Source organism: Colossoma macropomum, unplaced genomic scaffold (genome assembly GCF_904425465.1).
Source record: "Colossoma macropomum unplaced genomic scaffold, Colossoma_macropomum, whole genome shotgun sequence".
Classification (NCBI taxonomy): Eukaryota; Metazoa; Chordata; class Actinopteri; order Characiformes; family Serrasalmidae; genus Colossoma; species Colossoma macropomum.
The window spans coordinates 2,408,279-2,425,772 of NW_023495878.1; the positions used below are offsets into that span (position 1 = coordinate 2,408,279).

Below are 17,494 nucleotides of genomic sequence, written 5' to 3' on the forward strand. Positions count from 1 at the left end.
ACACACACATATATATATATATGTTATTTTAATATTGTTTTTTAAATCAATTATCTAGAATTCCAAGCACCACATAAGTGCTCATCCTTACAGTCATGTGTAAAGGGTGAGGCCATATTTTGAGGTAAAAAATATGTTTTTCTGCAATTTTAACTACACAAATCTATACATGACTATGAAATATATGAATAAAATGACATAAAGAAAACAAATGGCAAATAAATATTATAAAATATATAATGAAAGTTGTGGTCCCCAGGAGTTGTGTCACTGGCGTTACTGCGTAACAAAAAATCTTATTTTGAAATAGAAAATCACACTGACGACATCATTTGACTTAATTTACCTATTTTCTGAGGATCTATGAAGAAAAGCACATGCTGACTCCACTGTGTCTTTCAGTTATCGGTAATTTTCTCATTTAGCTCATAATTTCATATGAAGCTTTTAGTTGAAGTCACTGGTGTGACTGACTTTATTCTGAGGTCATTGTGAAAAAATAGAATACTAATGGATTAAATTACATATTTTAGTGGATATTTTCCATGATTGACAACATGTGGTTTGATGCTCTGTAGTAGCCGTTCTGTAAAATGCATTTTTCATTAAAAATGTCTCTGGTGTTACCTTTCTTATGTGTAACACCAGTGAGGATTGGTAACACCATTAACACCTACGGATGGATAGAAAAGCGGACGTTTCAGTAGAATGACCCATATAATATGTATTGTTTTAGCGTTGAACCATGAATACTCAAAGAACCATTTGCTTAAAGGGTCCTTTGCATCATGAAACTGTTCTTCAGATAGGTGGAGAATGTATTGTATTGTACCCCACCGCGACCCAGAAGGATAAGCGGTTTAGATGATGTGTGTGTGTGTGTGTATGTGTTATATTGTTCTATATAGAACCTTTCTAAAATGGTTCTATACAGCACCAAAAAAGATTCTGATGCTTTTATTAAGGTGTCAAGCTTGTAACAACAACTTTTTTGTGCTTATGACTACTTAAAAGGGAATTTCACTGATTTTTCAAATTTTCTGCATAATTTAACTGTCGAGATGTAGACAAAGTCTTTCAGATTGGTTGTGAATGTGAAATGGTGATAAAACTATCTTTGAACAATGTTTAAAGTGTCAGGCAGAATATGTGTCACCATTTTGTATAACGACTTTCTGTGAGCGAGCTTTTAGAGCATGGCTTTTAGGCATAAAATAACAAGATGATTAAACAATAAACTTCAGACATCTGGTTCCTATCACCACCACTGTGAACAATTCTGACTGTAAGTTTCTCTGGAATGGAGCATTTCACACTAAACCACTGTAAACACTGTGAAAGAAAAAAAACGCTCAGCTAGCTCAGAGGGTCCCTGATGTGTTACTTCAATTGGAAATATGGTATGGAAGAAAAATGTGTTATGATTTCTGATTTACACTGACATTAAAGGGCCCATATCTTTTATTTTTCGTTTTGTTTTGTTTTTTTTTTCCGAGGTCCGAGTTTATGTACCAAGAATATTTTCTCTAAACCTCCCCTACAATTAAACAGGCTGTTTTTGTTACTGCACCTTTAAGATTAATGTATGTAAATGACCTCTGTTCAGATTGATTGAACTGTATTGTGCTTCATTAAAACAGCAGTCTGGGCTGAAAAACTTCTTATGACTTTGACATGAATGGGCAGAGCTAAACTGCTGTAGCCTTAGTAGGTGGATAAATGTAAATGCGTTCATGGCATCACAAAAACAGTGAATTTCCACATATGGACTGTGAATGGAATCTTTCAAAAACATGACTAATGTTTACATACTACATATCCTTAAAAGTGAGGACAATTTAATTTTCACTTGTGAAAAAAGCAGATAGCACAAAATGAAAATTACAATTTGAGTCTGACTTTTCAGTCATCACAGTCCAGTTCCTGACTTGTCCAGAATTGCTGAAGTTCTGCTAAATGTATTAAAAAGTAATGTTTTGGACACAGACACATGCAGTGCACAATAACATGCTGCATACAGTTTATTCACATCAGACCATTCAGATGATTACCTACTGAGATTAAGACATTAATGACTGCTGTCTGCTGTTAAAAAAAAGTGCAAAGAAAAAAGCAGCAGGAGAAACGACTGAAAAAAGAAGTGCTGGTGGTGTCAGTATGCGTACACCTTGACTTTGTGGACTTCTTTGTCCTCACACTCTCGCTTTCTGTTATAGTAATAAAATGTGTTGTCTCGTCTCTGAAGTTTCTTCACAAACCCTGTTTCTGGCCACCGGTCGATCTGAAACGAACCACAAAATGAGACACTTTAACTGTAAATGATCAAAAGCTAGAATCAGTGATTACAATACATTGTTGGCGAAAACATTAATGAAGCATGTTTGATCTTAAAGTGAGGAATAGCACAATGTCATTACCTCTGTTTGTTTGACTTGCCTATATTCCATCTCATCCCTGTATCCAGCTTGTTGAAATCTGTAGAGGTTCTCCACCTCATCCGTCCATTGCTTAGCTCGGCTCATGGACTTCGGTTTGGCGTTGCCATCCAGCAAGACTGCACAGGACATTTTTCTGACACTGGGCAGGTCTTTCCCAAGAGCTCTTCTGGATGTTTTCCTGTAAAAAATTTGTAATAACAGTAATACCATATTACATGTTAGTTATCGCTAAATTTCATTTGGCAACAACTACACAGATGTTACAGGTGTGCTAGATTACTTAGCTGAGTGACTGGCTACTATCAGCTCCTTTAGTTGAGACAGTTAATTTAATAACATAATTAAACTACACATGTTAACTTACTATGTTGCACACACTTAAAAAAGATGGTTCTTCAGGGATATAGAACCATTTAATTTCACATAGAACCATTTCATTCCTAAATCGTCCTTTTGCATGGCGAAATGGTTCTTCAGATTGAAGGAGAACGTGTTGTGTATGGTTTTGTATAGAAGCTTCTTAAAATGGTTCTATATGGGACCAAAAAAGCTTCTGCTACTGTTACAATGTTAAGATTGTATCAAAAAAAGAGCCCTTTTTGGTGCTTATATAGAACCATGCAAATGATTCTATATAGGACTCTTGGCTGCAAATAGGTCCATCATTGCCTTTACTAAAGAACGCTTGAAGAACCATCTTTTATCAGTTAACAAATCGACCAAAACCTCGTATGTCCAAAATGGTAACTTTACAGGAGAAGGAAAAAACATACTTTACTTTTTATGTAAGTCAATGGAACCAGACTTTTTTCCAAGTCATTTTGGGTCATTTCTTTTGGTCTATTCATCCTGAAATTTACACACAATGTAAGGGACAACAGGCTCTTTCAAATCATGACAAAAACTGAAAAATGTAAAAATGGAGATACGAGGTTTTGTTTCGACAGCAGCGAAATGAAGGTATCGCGTGATCTGTAGTGTGTATTTAACTATATTAGCTAATGTTAGAATCGATTTTAGTAAGTAACGTTAACATTAATGTCTCTAGTTCTACTCAGTAAGGTCCAGTAATCTAATTTTGATTTTTAAAGATTTACACTGAGTTTGCAAACTCGCTTTAACAGGTAACCTAACTTATCACACATTTTTTAGCAGATAATCAAACAGTGAACTGCATTATTTATTTGGCCACTATCATCTCCGTTATTTACTGTACGGAATTACAGCTAAATTTAACCAACCTGAGAAACTTAGTCTTATTTACTAACCTGGCATTACTTCGTGTGATTTTTACAATCAAACATAGCTGAATAAATAATAAATATCACACATTTTAAGCGACATTTTCAGATTAATGAAACAACAGACCTGGAGAGGTTTTGCTGTCTTACAGGCTTGTTTTGAGTTTGCAGGTCGCTGTTGGTTTCCTGGCAACAGCGTCGTTAAAGGAAGCAGTTGAACCCCCCCAAAAAGAGAAAGAAACCAAGTGGTTCCCATTTTAAACACAAATATATTTATTTTATTTTTCAAAGCAGTTGACAGAATTAAATATTATACAAAAAATCTGACACGTAAAAAAAAACAAAAAAAGAAAAAACACTCCCACCCCAGAACAAAGAATAAACAGAAAGCCAGCCAGATGTGCTAAAATAAAATAAAATTATATAAAATATGTGGTAATAATGGTTATATATTTGACGCTTTGGACAAGATGTGTACTTCAAGTCAAATTTCCAAGAAAGGACGCCATAGTCGTCAGACTTTTATTTTGTAACAGAGGACGTAAAGATGTAGAACAAGTCTCGAGTGTGAGCGTTGAAACGTAAAGCCCAGAGCTTTTGAGTAGATCTGAAACGTGCACACGAGTCTCTTATTAAAATTGCAAACAAAAAAGCAATGTTTTCCTTCTTCCTCTTCTCCCTGCTATAACTGTACTCCTTTACTGAGTTCCTTCAAAATGCAATCAGAACAGAACTGTTTGATTTTTTTCGTTTTTTTAAATTGCGAATAACACACGTATATAGAATAGAACAGGAGCTCAACCTTCACATGTCAAACTGAATTTCTTTGGGAAACATCAACAGAGGAAAAAAAAAAGAAAAGACCAAAAAACGAAAAGAAAAAACAAACAAAAACGGAGAATTCAATATGGGATTTAAATAAAACTGAACAGCTTTAACACAGTAATGGGTTTACAGACTTTTTTTGTTTTGCTGCAAAAACTAACTGTATATATGTAGATATGTAATCACACAGATCTGTGTGAAAATATCATATGTGGAGGCATTTTTCTGGCAAATTTCGTCTAATGTATATAAAATGTAGCTCTTATTATGATCTAGTTTATTATAAAGCGCTTATCGGGGTTATATACAGGCTCATCAAAAGGTTTTCTGTTCTGTTTGGGTGGTTCGTATTTTACAGCAGCACGATTAAGCTGACAGGTTTGTTCTCGACCTCTAGATGTCGCTGTACAGCTCATAGTCCACAACACAGCCTGCTGCTCCGCTTCGAACAGGCTGTGGTCTTGAAGTTGGCTGCGATGTCGGACGGTCTCAGGTACTGTAGGCTGTATGTCTCGGTGTGTTTTGAGATGTGTAGGCAGATCACAGAGGGGATGTGTGGAAGTGTTTGGGTTAGGTGACCGCCTTTCCCTGCTCAGCTCAAACTTGGCTCGGTAGTTAGTTAGCCAGCAGGGCTAGCTAAGCTAACGTGAGTTGTCAGAATGAGTTCGTTCCCTGGTCGCATGAAAGAGTACTCAACCATCTCCATTGACCGCTTTGACAAGGAAAATTTACATGCCCGAGCTTACTTTCTGTCTCACTGCCATAAAGGTAAGTCAACATAATACAGTTCTCTCATCACTTACTGTCTGTTAGCTAAACTAACGTTGTTTGGAAGCGGTTCTTCTGTGGGTTTGTAGCTGAATACGTGTGTTTAGATAACCTCACCCTTACAAACATGACCATTCAAGGAAAAGGTATTATTTATGTCTGTATACAACAAATTAATGCTTAAAACGTTCTTTATATGGTGAAATGGTTCTTCGGGTTGTTGGAGAATGTGTGGTTTTGCATGGAAAATGGTTCTACGTAGCGTTAGCACCCAAAAGGGTTCGTCTGGTGTTACAAGCTTGACATCATAACAAAAGAAGAGCCCTTTTTGGTGCTACATAGAACCACATACAACACGTTTTCCATCGATCTGGAGATCAATTTCAGTCATTTCACCAAGCAAAGAACCATTTAAGCATGTAAATAACATGTTTACATAACTCATTGAACTAGTGGTTCTAAATAGAACCATTCCCCTTACTCAAGAACCCTTGAAGAACTATATTTTAAGAGTATACAGACTTCTAGGTCTCTGTCAGTGGCTCTGGTGTCATATAGGTTAACATTATGTTTACAGATCATATGAAAGGATTAAAGGGGCCTTTGCTGAAAAGGAAACTAAAGTTTTGGTAGGTACCAGCGGTTTGTGTCTCATGTGTAGATGTTCTACCTATCACAGCTAAGTTTATTATTTTTTTAATCAATTTAACCAAGTCCAGCCAGAAGGATGAAGATTACCTTTCTGTTCTAGTTTAACTGTCAAGTTGTACTGCTCGTTTGTCACAAAGGAGCTTCTGCTGAGTAACCGAAAATACGCCTTCTGGGAGGAGCACATAGTAAGTTGTAACTTCTTATTGAGCCGGTTTATGAATATAGACCCTTCATAATGCTGCGTTTTGTGTCTTATATGATTGTAACATGTAATTTCAGGTCGCCCTTGAACTGGACAGTCCGACTCACATCTCACTGATTGATGAAGTCACAGGGGAGGTATGTAGGTTTGCGGTATGAAAAGGGGAATTCCTCCAATTTTTCAGAATTTTTGGATATTGAAATAGTTAAGATATAAACAAAGTCATTCGGAGAGGTTTGCGATGCAGTGTGCTGTTCTGGAGACACTTCTGTCACAGTGGTGGTGACAGAAACCAGACGACTGTAACGTTTAATGCCTGTAAATGTACCTCACAAGAAGCTGTGTTATGAAATGAAAACAAATGTGCTGCCAAATGCCAAAGACATTGTTCTATGATAGGTTTGGATGAGGTTTTAGGTAAGGTTTTGATCTAAAAGTAAAAGAAAGTATTTTTAAATGTGTTCGTGGTGAAATGCTACCTACATTCAGTGCATTGTAAGGCAAATAGCACCCAAAGAAATTAAAAATTCAGAGATTGTGTAGATTTACCTGTTGTTTTTGACAGTTAATGAAAAGACCGTAAATTAATTTGCTGTCTTTGCACTGCAGGCATTGTGACCCCTGGTTCCTATCACCACCAGTGTAAAGAAATTACAGAGTTAGTTTCTCTACAATGGCCTTTTTCACATCAGACCACTCTGAATATTTTTTTTACATCTTAACGATTGGATTATGCAGAAATTTTTAAAAATCAGTAGAATTCCCCTTTAAGCCACCACAGGCCCAGGGCAGGGTAGGATGGTCTAAAATCATACTGAACGGCACTTTATTATCCTAATTTACTTTTTAAGTTTAAATTGATTTTTAACTATCCTAAAGTAATTTCTAATTTGACTTTTCTTTTAATTATTTTATTTTTCTCTTTTAAATCTATTGTTTTAGTCATGTTTTAATCATATTTTAAATTTCTATTCTCCTTTACTTTTTAAATGACTGTTTGTTTTTTTTGTAAAGCACTTTGAATGACAGCACTGTATGAAAGCTGCTATATAAATAAACTTGCATTGATAAACAAAAGTATTATCACTTTAACGAAATAATGACTAAAGTTGAAGAATAATCTACCAGAAACCCAACAGTAGGAGTGAAAAAGTATCGGGTCCAAAAACTCCTTAAAGCCCTATGTTCCTTATAGAACTGCAGTAGTAGTAGCTTCTTAGTACATCCAGCATCTATCAGCATAGGAACTGAGTTTAGGGGCTCTTTTGATCTCCTTTTGATCTAAAAAAGTGCTTAAATGTGAGCTATGTGCATTTTCTTATGCTCTTTCTGTCTTTTCAGTCAGAGGATGTTGTTGTTACCTTACTCCCAGCTGGACATTGCCCTGGGTCTGTCATGTGAGTAATTGCTGTTAATGTCTTTGTTTGCATCTTACTGGCTTTTCAGTGTGCAGATTTAAATGTGTTGATTGTGCTTAGTTGTTTTAGCTCCAGCTGAACCCGTCGCTTGAAAGCACCAACGTCTCCCTTTGTCTTTCGGCAGGTTTCTCTTTGAGGGAGCTCAGGGCACAGTGCTGTACACTGGAGATTTCCGACTGGCTGTTGGAGACGCAGCAAGGATGGAGCACCTGCACTCTGGAGACAGGTACATTGCACAAGATTTCACCTAGTTTGGCATGACCTATTTTCACATCCTCCTAGTTCGTTACTCAGTTATATGTGGTTTTATTGTGCAAAGCAAAGTGAAAAGGAGTCACTTAAAGTATATCAGTGTCCATTTTATCAGCTCCACTTACTATATAGGTGCACCTTGTAGTTCTACAGTTACAGACTGTAGTCCATCTGTTTCTCTGCATACTTTGTTAGCCCCCTTATACCCTGTTCTTCAGTGGCCAGGACCCCCATGGACCCTCACAGAGCAGGTACTATTTGGGTGGTGGATCATTCTCAACACTGCAGTAACACTGATGTGGTGGTGGTTGTGTGTTAGTGTGTGTTGTGCTGGTGTGAGTGGATCAGACATAGCAGTGCTCCTGGAGTTTTTAAACACTGTGTCCACTCACTGTCCACTCTATTAGACACTCCTACCCTGTCAGTCCACTTTGTAGATGTAAAGTCAGAGACAATAGCTCATCTGCTGCTGCACAGTTTGTGTTGGTCATCCTCTAGTCCTTCATCAGTGGTCACAGGACGCTGCCCACAGGACGCTTTTGGCTGGATATTTTTGGTTGGTGGACTATTCTCAGTCCAGCAGTGACACTGAGGTGTTTAAAAACTCCAGCAGCACTGCTGTGTCTGATCCACTCAGACCAGCACAACACACACTAACACACCACCACCACGTCAGTGTTACTGCAGTGCTGAGAATGATCCACCACCCAAATAGTACCTGCTCTGTGAGGGTCCATGGGGGTCCTGGCCACTGAAGAACAGGGTATAAGGGGGCTAACAAAGTATGCAGAGAAACAGATGGACTACAGTCTGTAACTGTAGAACTACAAAGTGCACCTATATAGTAAGTGGAGCTGATAAAATGGACAATGAGCGTAGAAACAAGGATCATAATGTTATGCCTGATCGGTGTATATCTAAAGACAGTAGTTGCCCAGGATGTGTTGATTTTTTTATGTTTAAATGTTTTTTAAATCTTTGTCATTAGTTTAATGTGAATAGTCTGATCTGTACTTTCTTTAAATGTCTCCTTTCAGGGTAAAAGACATTAAGAGCGTGTATTTGGACTCTACATTCTATGACCCCAGGTTCTATCAGATCCCTAGCAGGGTGAGCAGACTCACAGACGCATGTTTGGTAGTCTAACCATGTTAATATTGTTAACTTTGTCAGTGTACCACATTACTCTGTTTTAGGAGGCTTGCTTAATTGGTATAAGGGAGCTGATTCAAGACTGGATCAGTCAGAGCCCCTACCATGTAGTTTGGTTGAACTGCAAAGCAGCATATGGATATGAATACCTCTTCACTAACCTGGGAGAGGAGTTCACCTTACAGGTTAGTCTGTTCTGCTCAGAAATCTTCATGATACTTCATGATAAATCTTTGGCTAAATTTTGCTTCTATTGACTTCACACATCACTACGTGAATCTCTCTGGTTGTGCTATAGGTCCACGTGAACAGCCTGGACATGTACAGGAAAATGCCAGACATTCTGTCTTATGTGACCACCAACCGAGCAACACAGATCCATGCCTGCAGGCACCCCAAGGCACAATACATTTCCAGCTCTACTAATCACCTTTCCTAATGTGTCCCTCAGTGATCCTGATGTTTTGGTCTTATTACTGTGGTTTTGTGACAGGATGAGGAGCTTTTCAGAGCAAACAGGCTGCCATGTGGCTGTATAGCTCCAGATGGCACACCATTGCGCATCATCAGCATCAAGCCCTCCACTATGTGGTTTGGGGAACGAACCAGGAAGACCAAGGTCATTGTCAGGTAAAATCTAATGATAAAGTCAGTTTTTCACAGAATCGTCCTGGAGGGCCACCATTCAAATGATAAAGAAAGACAACCAGGCCTGTGCCCAGTGATGGTTATCTGAGTTACCATGTTAACAGCCCCCAGTGACCCACACTGAAAAAAATGTTTTCATTAATTGATTTTTTGCAAACAGTTACAAGACACTAGCATTCCCACACATTAACTTAACTGAACTTTTAAACATGTCACTTGAATTGCTATTCTACTTTAATACCATATGTATTGTACCTGACATAGATGAGATGTTTCATAAATGCACCTGTTAGCATGCTCAGTGCTGCAGGCAGATATCATGTCTGTACAAAAAGCAGTCTATATGGGATGGTGTATATTTTAGGATGTTCTCAGACCACAGCATTAGGTGTCAGACTTCAGACAAAAGCTTTGGCTTTGGCTTTAGGAAAAACACTGTCATATCTCAGGTCTAGTACAATCAGGCTTAGATAAGCGGCTAAAGATACCATGGCGATACCAAAGATACCAAGTTCATGTGACATTGCAATTCTGTTCTTTCTTACTAGATTATTATTTTACTAGATTATTTTTTTTTTTAACTTTTGTTGCCAAATGAAAGATGACAATACACTACAAACAAAACTTTTACTGAACCTTTATGTTATTTTATTTGACAAAGATTAAGACTCAACTCGCACTCCATCACTTTGTTTGCTCTCGCCTCTACTTCAGCATTAGTCTCTATAATATTTATTACTACTATTATTATTATTATTATTATTATTATTATTATTAGCTGTAGTAGTAGTAGTATCTCTGAAAGTACATCTACTGATGCTTCTGGAAACATCACTTAATAAAAATAATAGCTATTTTTTTCTTTTTAACTCTGAAGCAGATGCAGGATCAAATTGATAATGTGTGACTTGAAGCTTAATTTTTGTCAAATAAAAGGTATAGCAAAGAAAAACCATATACAACTGTTATATCGCTGTTGTCTGAAAAAAACCTTGTATCTCCAAAATGGTAACTTTACAGGAGAAGGAAAAAACATACTTCACTTTTAATGTAAGTCAATGGAACCAGACTTTTTTCCAAGTCATTTTGGGCCATTCTTCATTAAATTTACATAAAATGTAAAGGACAGCAGTGATATACAACAATATACAATGTAAATATAACAGTTTTTTCGATCTGTCGCATCTGTTTTGCATGGTCGATTACTACTGACAGTCATTTGTAATTTCCCTGCGCTCAGAAAAGAGCAGAGAGTCTGTGCTGTGGCCTGATTCCTGAGTTTGGCATCCTTGTCTTTAAAAGGAAATTAGACCTGCCTGCTTTATAGGTGCATTTAATGGCCATGTTGAATGTGGCTAAGTTGTGAGTTGTAGGCTACTTCTGTTTTGAGACTGAGTACAATTCAGAACTGGTTGTACATTTTGTAGCAGTTTTGAAGGAACAGGCCTACCTGTAAGGCATCCTTAACGTTTTGGATATGTGTACAGTAGCCTATTGGGTGTCATATCAGGTATTGTGACATGTCTGTTTCAGGATGGGTGGAAGTTCCTACAGGGCATGTTTCTCTTTTCATTCGTCTTACTCAGAGGTGAGAAACCTGTTTGCTTTGTGAGCACTCAAAACATGACAGCATTACCTGATGCCTGCATTAATTAGGCCTGGTCACTGTATGTCCATTCTTCTACAATCAGATCAAAGATTTCCTCTCCTACATCTGTCCTGTGAATATTTATCCTAATGTGGTTCCTCTGGCCAGAACAGTGGAGGAGGTCACTGAGCTGTAAGTATTTGTCATGTTTCTTGTACTGTAGCTACAGTCGTATGCAAAAGTTTGGAGACCCCCAGTCAAATTGTTTATATATGTTGAGTTGTTTTTTTAAGTGAAGATAAGTTAATACATCATCTACAGGGAACAAACTTGCAATATGTCATCTTTCAGCAACATTTAATGCACAATTTCTATTTATTTGCTATTTCTATTTATTTTAGTTGAACATATTGGGGAAAAAATGTAAAATGTGCCATAACGTTTTGCCCAGGCCACATTTGTGTTTTTTTTCCCTATGTGTTAAAGTCAGCAAATAAACAGTAATTGTGCATTAAAGTGTGCAGAAGTTTGTTCTCTGTAAAAGATGTAACTTATTTCCACTTAGAAAATCAAAAAAACATGTCATTTGACCAGGGGCATGTAAACTTTTTTGCAAATGACTGTATGTTTAGAAAGTGGACTTAAAGGGCCCATATCCTACATTTTTCTTCTGAGGTCCTCTTATGACACACCTGTGGCTAATGTCCCCAAAACAGTTGTTTAAGCAACAGAACACGAGAGGGAGTGTGTTATCGCGAAGTAACATCACAGTCATGATGTTATTCACGGTAACACACTCCCTCTCATGTTCTATTGCTTTTATACAACAGTTAAATAAATAAAGTATGAAATTAATAAACTGGGTCGTGAACGTGGCATTTAATATGTTTTAATGTTCCCAATTCAAATTATAGTTCCTTAACAAGCAGCTTGTTGCTACGTCAGAGTGACGAGCTCCGCTCACTCGCTGCACAGGCCGGCAGTTCGTTCTCCAGCTCCTTACACTAAATTCCCAAACTGTCATCACCACTGAGCAGCTTTTCAGTCTAAACAACCTGGAATTAGCCAGAAACGTGTAGTCTCATCTTCAGAGTCTGACCAAATCGGACTGAGCCATAAAACTGCCACGATATCAAGTTTAGCTCAGTTTTGGCAGTTTTTGCCAGATCAATATTAATGTTGTTTTGTTCCAGCCAGTCTGTAAAGCATCTTACAGCTCATTTAGTTTGGTGAATGGTATTCAGTTCATTTCTGGCTGATTCCAGGTTGTTTAGCTGTCCTTCTGTCTCAGCTGCCGACTGAAAAGCTGCTCAGTGGTGATGACAGTTTGGGAATTTAGTGTCGTCTCATCCTCAGAGTTAAATCTTAAGTGTCCATTTTCTGTTTGTGGCAAAGTAAGAAGTAAAAACGTTCAAATGGCTTGAGCGTCTCCTACAGCTGTCAAAGACGTTGCCTTGCAACAATGTCTCAGCGGATTGATACAGTGAAATAACAGCACGGTTAGAACGCCTCTCAACCAATCAGCTTGCGTGGCCGGAACTAACTGTTGTATAAAATTCATTATTACATGACAATTTCCCAACCTCTCCCTATCCCTTAAAATGAAGCACACTGTTTCTGTGTCTGTGCATGTAAGACTGATACATGTAAATGAGCTTTGAAACACTCCCTGAAACGTCATTGTGAAGTGGGTGGATGTATGTAAATGTGTTTTTTGTGACGTCACAAAAGCAACGTATTCGAAGCACTGTATGGAGGGTTTAGTGACCGGTACATTTTGAAATGTTGACAGTGTTTACATACTACATCAACCTTTTTTATTAAAAACAAGGAAATTTCAGTTTTCCTCTATATGGGCCCTTTAAGATCTTTGGTCACGTTTGGTTTTCTTGTGCGTTCCTTTGATTTGGTTATTAGTCTGCATGTTGTTCCTTTGTCAGATTGGAGCCAATGTGCAGAAAAAATTCTGGAAGGAATGAGGTCGTCTATAAGCCTCTTGGGATGCTGAAACGAGCCAGAACAGAATATCCATCACAAGGTTCGAACAGATACCTTACCTGTGGCTTTTCACACTGCACTCATGTTATGCACCAGAATCTGTCATTCACTTTTTCCATTGTTCCAGGTTTTCTACCCATCAGTCAGATTGACACTGGCTTTCGACAGAGATATTTAACGAAATAAATAGTAGTAATTGACTTTATCAGACGCCCCTTCATCTATCATATCATTTGTATCCATAAAAAATGTAAAAGCTTTAAAAAAGTAGTTTTTATGTCAGTGTTAATATTAACTATGTAATATAGACATAATAGCATAATTGCTTTGTAATAGCTCTATAATGGCTTCATAGTAGATTAATAATAGCTTTGTCATATCTCTTACTGCATATAATAGCTATTTTTGGCATCATTTCCTAATTAAATTCAATTATGCAAATAACGTACCAGTACTACCTTTAAAAACATTTATCACTTCGTATACTTGTGCAAAAGTTAGGGCGCCCATGGTCAAATGACATTTTGTTGATTTTCTAATTTAAAAAAATAAGTTCCTCTAATTTAAAAAAATAAACATCCTCTACAGAGAACACACATCTGCACATTTTCATGCATAGTTACTGTTTATCTGCTGAATTTAACATATTGGAGAAAACAATCTAATAACATGCAGCCTGTGCAAAGGTTATGGCACATTTTATTTAGTACCAATATGTTAAACTTAACAAATAAACATAAATTTTGCACTACAATTTGCAGAAAAATGTCATATTTAAGTTTATTCCTTGTATAGGATGTGTTAATTTATTTTCAAATCAACAAAACCTGTAATTTGGGGTGTTCAAACTTTCATACAAAGCTGTAACTTTTAAATTTACCAAACTTGTTTGTGTCAGGCTCAGACAGTGATGAGGAGTTGTTTGGGGAGGTTGCTGTGGCCCCTAAGAGAAAGAAGCTTGCCGTGAATGAGGTCATACTACATCATTGTCCAGAAAAATTGGTTCCCGAGGACAACCAAGCACAAGCTCTTCCAGAGCTAGTCCCCATAGTCCAGACATCTAACTACATGGATTGCACAGAGTCCAATGATGATGATGATGATGAAGAGGAGGAGCTATTAAATTCCAAACCCATTGTCCTCCCTGCACGTCACTCATCTGGTGACGCCCCACCTACTCAATCTTGCTTGCAGTCAGACAAGCCCTGTTCAGAAATGGCCACGCCCCATTCTCATTCAAACCCTTCCTCTCCAAAGAAGGCTCCACCCACCTGGGCTACATTCTTCAAAGCAGAGCCGGTTCTGACCGACGAAAGCAGTGAGCTGGACAACAGTCAGAACAGCCAGGCTCTGTCTACTTATCACACAACCTCGCAATCGCCCGAACTGTTTGACGAGGATGATGAGTCAGAGTCAGTTCACATGACTTCTTCTCAGTCTACACATATATCAGACGGAGGTACAGAAACCCCCAGCCAACTCGACACAGTGCCCGTTCAAGCAGAGCTCAACAGTGCCACACAATCTAGCAAACAAAATAACATACAGACAAACCAGAAACCAGAGAATGATGCTCACAGGCCGGTCGAGACAGAGCCAGCTGTCCGCAAGACCCAGTCTCAAGGCACGGACTGCACAGAAGTGATGTCGGACTCGCAGGTGTCGTCTGACTTTGACCTGCCTCAGACTCCAGGCTCCAAAGCCCCTCATCCTGACGAGCTGAAGGAGCTGTACAAGAAGTTGGCAGCTGGAGAGGAAGTTATCACACGCAGAGGTCAACAGGGCTCTGTCTGAGAGAGCTTAGGCCCAAAACTCTGAACTTCATAAAAGCAATTAGCATAATCATTCCAAGAAATAGGCAACCATGTATAGAAATGTGTGTTCAGAAACAGATGTCAATGAGGATTTATCAGCTTGCCATTCCAAAACAAAATTGTAGTCATGTTTAAAGGGTCCATTTCCTGCAAATGTGGTTTTAGGTACCAAAAACAAGCATAATTCATTTTTACATGACCATATTCCCACCTCTCTTTAATCACTTAGAATTAAAGAGGTTGTTTTTCACTGTTCCTCTAAGACTGACTGTTGTCAGAACAAAAACCTTGTATCTCCATTTTTGTCGTTTTTCAGTTTTTGACACAATTTAAAATGCCTGTTGTCCTTTACATTGTGTGTTAATTTCATGATGAATGGCCCAAAACGACTAGGAAAAAAGTCTGGTTCCATTGACTTACATTAAAAGTAGTTTTTTTTTCCCTTCTCCTGTAAAGTTATCATTTTGGAGATACAAGGATTTGTTACGACAACAGCGATTATGTAAATAAGTTCTGCTTTTTTTTAAAAAAAAAAAAACCTGAAGTGAAACACTCCTTATAACTTCAATGTGAATAGGTGGGGCTAAACTGCTGTAGGTTGAATAGGTGGAGAAATGTCAATGCATTGGTTTTTGTGACATCACAGAAACAGTTTTAAATGTCAACTGAGGAACTTTTTTTTATGATATGGGCTCCTTAAAGTTGCCACTCCAAGACAGTTGTTTAGTCCTAGTAAAATAGACTAAAGTGATGAGATGCATTCTTATGCATTCAAAAGCATATTCAATGTTCATATATTTGCCTGTGTAATTAATGCAGTATATTTGGATTAACTGACAGTATTAGTTTTGCCAGTTCCAAACATAATAGTGCCTTAAAAGACGTTCCTTGCACTTCAGAAATGTTATTGGAACCAATGAGTCACTGTTAAAGTGTTCTAATTACTGTCCAGTTCTTTTCGCACTTTCATTCCGATCTGTTTAACCTTCCAGTCATTTATGCTCTTATTTTTAGATGCTGCTGATGTTAAGTTGTTGGCAAAAACTCAAAACAGTGCAGAGTTACAGCAACAAATTAGTTTAAAGGGGAATACCACAGAGTTTTAAAAATTTCTACACAATTTAGTGGTTGAAATGTAAACAGTCATTCACAGTGGTTTAATGTAAAATGGTGCATTGTAGAGAAACTGGTTTTCTTTACAGTGGTGGTGATGGGAACCATGGATTAATGTCTACAGCGTAAATATAGCCATTTTATTCACTATCCAAACCCACCAGTAAACTTGCGCAGCATTTGATTATTTAAATGTGATGTTGCTGATGGTAAGAAAGTGGTAAAAAAGAAGTCTATGGGTACTATTTTGCCTTATAATGCTGCATGTACCTCTCAACCAAGCCTATTTTTTTAAAAAAGGCCAAAACATTCTGTCAAAATGATCATAAAACAGTGTTTCAGGCATCAGGCAACATCTTTGTAACCATTTCATGTAACAGATACCTGTGAGGTAGCTTTTACAGATGTTCGATTATGTTTATATGCTTTAGACATCTGGTTCCTATCACCACCACTGTAAACAATTCTGTTTCTTTAGTATGACACATTTCACATCAAACCACTCTCAATGACTCTTTTTACTTTGTAATGATTTAATTATGTGAAAACGTTAATACTCCGTTTTAACTATTCAGTGTCGTTCAGGGGTGAGACTTCACGTTTGGGACTTCAACCAATGCATCTAATTATTTTTCCCCCCTGCTCTGCTGTTTCTAATTCAGCATGAGGCAATTGCCTTTCTTGAGCTGATCAAGAAAATCACAGCCCACTGTGTCCTCAAGATTACTGGATTAAAAAACATGCTAAAGTTTCTGTGATGAATTCTGTAAACCTTAACCTTTAGATAATGTTCATGTGTGGCACTGTTTCAGTTTACCCTACAACCACCTTACCTCACATGTTTATTTTATATAAAGTACATCCTAATTGTTTCGTTAATTTAAAAAAAAATCCTACTTTGCTGCAAACAAATATTCGCTGATCTTTTTATACAGCTTTATGTTCAAATAAACTCAGGTTATATTATATACTGTAGTGATGTTTGTATCAGATATTACAGTGTTACCTTGTGAGAAGCACCTTCATACCTTCCTAACCTATAATGCGGCTGGATCTGCTTGAGAATGATGGTATCAGTAAACCACACGTGCATTACCTTCCCTTTGATGAAGGAACATCTGTTACTTTAGAGTAGCTATCTCAGCACAGAACTAGTGCACTAGCGTATGTATGTATGCAATGCATGCAGCGGGAAAATGGCATGCCTCAACTGCCTTTGTGATCACATAGACAGTCTACTTAATAGACTTAATACATCTTTAACTGGCCCTTAATTTAATTTGTCTTGTTAAAGCACCAGTATTCCAGATTCCACTCACTAATCCAGCAATCAAGCTTCAAGTGATTTTTCAGCAAGACTGCAGATGATCAGAACACTATGCACTA

At 37.6% G+C, this 17,494-nt stretch overlaps 2 protein-coding genes across 4 annotated transcripts; one reads left to right on the plus strand and one right to left on the minus strand.

The window, feature by feature from the left end:
- Nucleotides 1-2,006: 2,006 nt before the first annotated feature.
- meig1 (meiosis/spermiogenesis associated 1) lies at nt 2,007-3,855 on the minus strand. The gene is made up of 3 exons (XM_036563813.1): nt 3,807-3,855; nt 2,418-2,616; nt 2,007-2,281 (listed from the first exon to the last, which is right to left on the minus strand). The coding sequence occupies exons 2-3, from the start codon at nt 2,565-2,567 to the stop codon at nt 2,153-2,155; spliced, it is 279 nt and encodes a 92-aa protein (XP_036419706.1). The 5' UTR covers nt 2,568-2,616; nt 3,807-3,855; the 3' UTR covers nt 2,007-2,152.
- A 1,057-nt stretch (nt 3,856-4,912) lies between these two features.
- Nucleotides 4,913-17,434, plus strand: dclre1c (DNA cross-link repair 1C, PSO2 homolog (S. cerevisiae)). 3 transcript variants are annotated; one of them, XM_036563803.1, is made up of 14 exons: nt 4,913-5,272; nt 5,850-5,901; nt 6,024-6,108; nt 6,203-6,262; nt 7,467-7,522; nt 7,668-7,769; nt 8,833-8,905; nt 8,992-9,132; nt 9,246-9,347; nt 9,441-9,577; nt 11,129-11,183; nt 11,287-11,375; nt 13,124-13,221; nt 14,080-17,432. In XM_036563803.1, exons 1-14 carry the CDS (start codon nt 5,164-5,166, stop codon nt 14,973-14,975), a joined length of 2,055 nt encoding a protein of 684 aa, XP_036419696.1. In that variant the 5' UTR covers nt 4,913-5,163; the 3' UTR covers nt 14,976-17,432. The 3 variants fall into 3 exon arrangements, with proteins under 3 accessions (XP_036419696.1, XP_036419697.1, XP_036419698.1); XM_036563804.1 differs by having other exon boundaries at nt 4,916-4,997; nt 14,080-17,434; XM_036563805.1 differs by having other exon boundaries at nt 4,922-4,997; nt 6,061-6,108; nt 14,080-17,434.
- Nucleotides 17,435-17,494: the final 60 nt, after the last annotated feature.

Excerpts from the sequence above, each read along its gene's own strand:
- dclre1c (XM_036563803.1), top strand. The coding sequence starts at position 5,164 with ATGAGTTCGTTCCCTGGTCGCATGAAAGAGTACTCAACCATCTCCATT. Across the intron at positions 8,906-8,991 it reads TCTATCAGATCCCTAGCAGG|GAGGCTTGCTTAATTGGTAT; the intron begins GTGAGCAGACTC and ends ACTCTGTTTTAG. Across the intron at positions 13,222-14,079 it reads AACAGAATATCCATCACAAG|GCTCAGACAGTGATGAGGAG; the intron begins GTTCGAACAGAT and ends TGTTTGTGTCAG.
- meig1 (XM_036563813.1), bottom strand. The coding sequence starts at position 2,567 with ATGTCCTGTGCAGTCTTGCTGGATGGCAACGCCAAACCGAAGTCCATG. Across the intron at positions 2,282-2,417 it reads GGCAAGTCAAACAAACAGAG|ATCGACCGGTGGCCAGAAAC; the intron begins GTAATGACATTG and ends GGTTCGTTTCAG.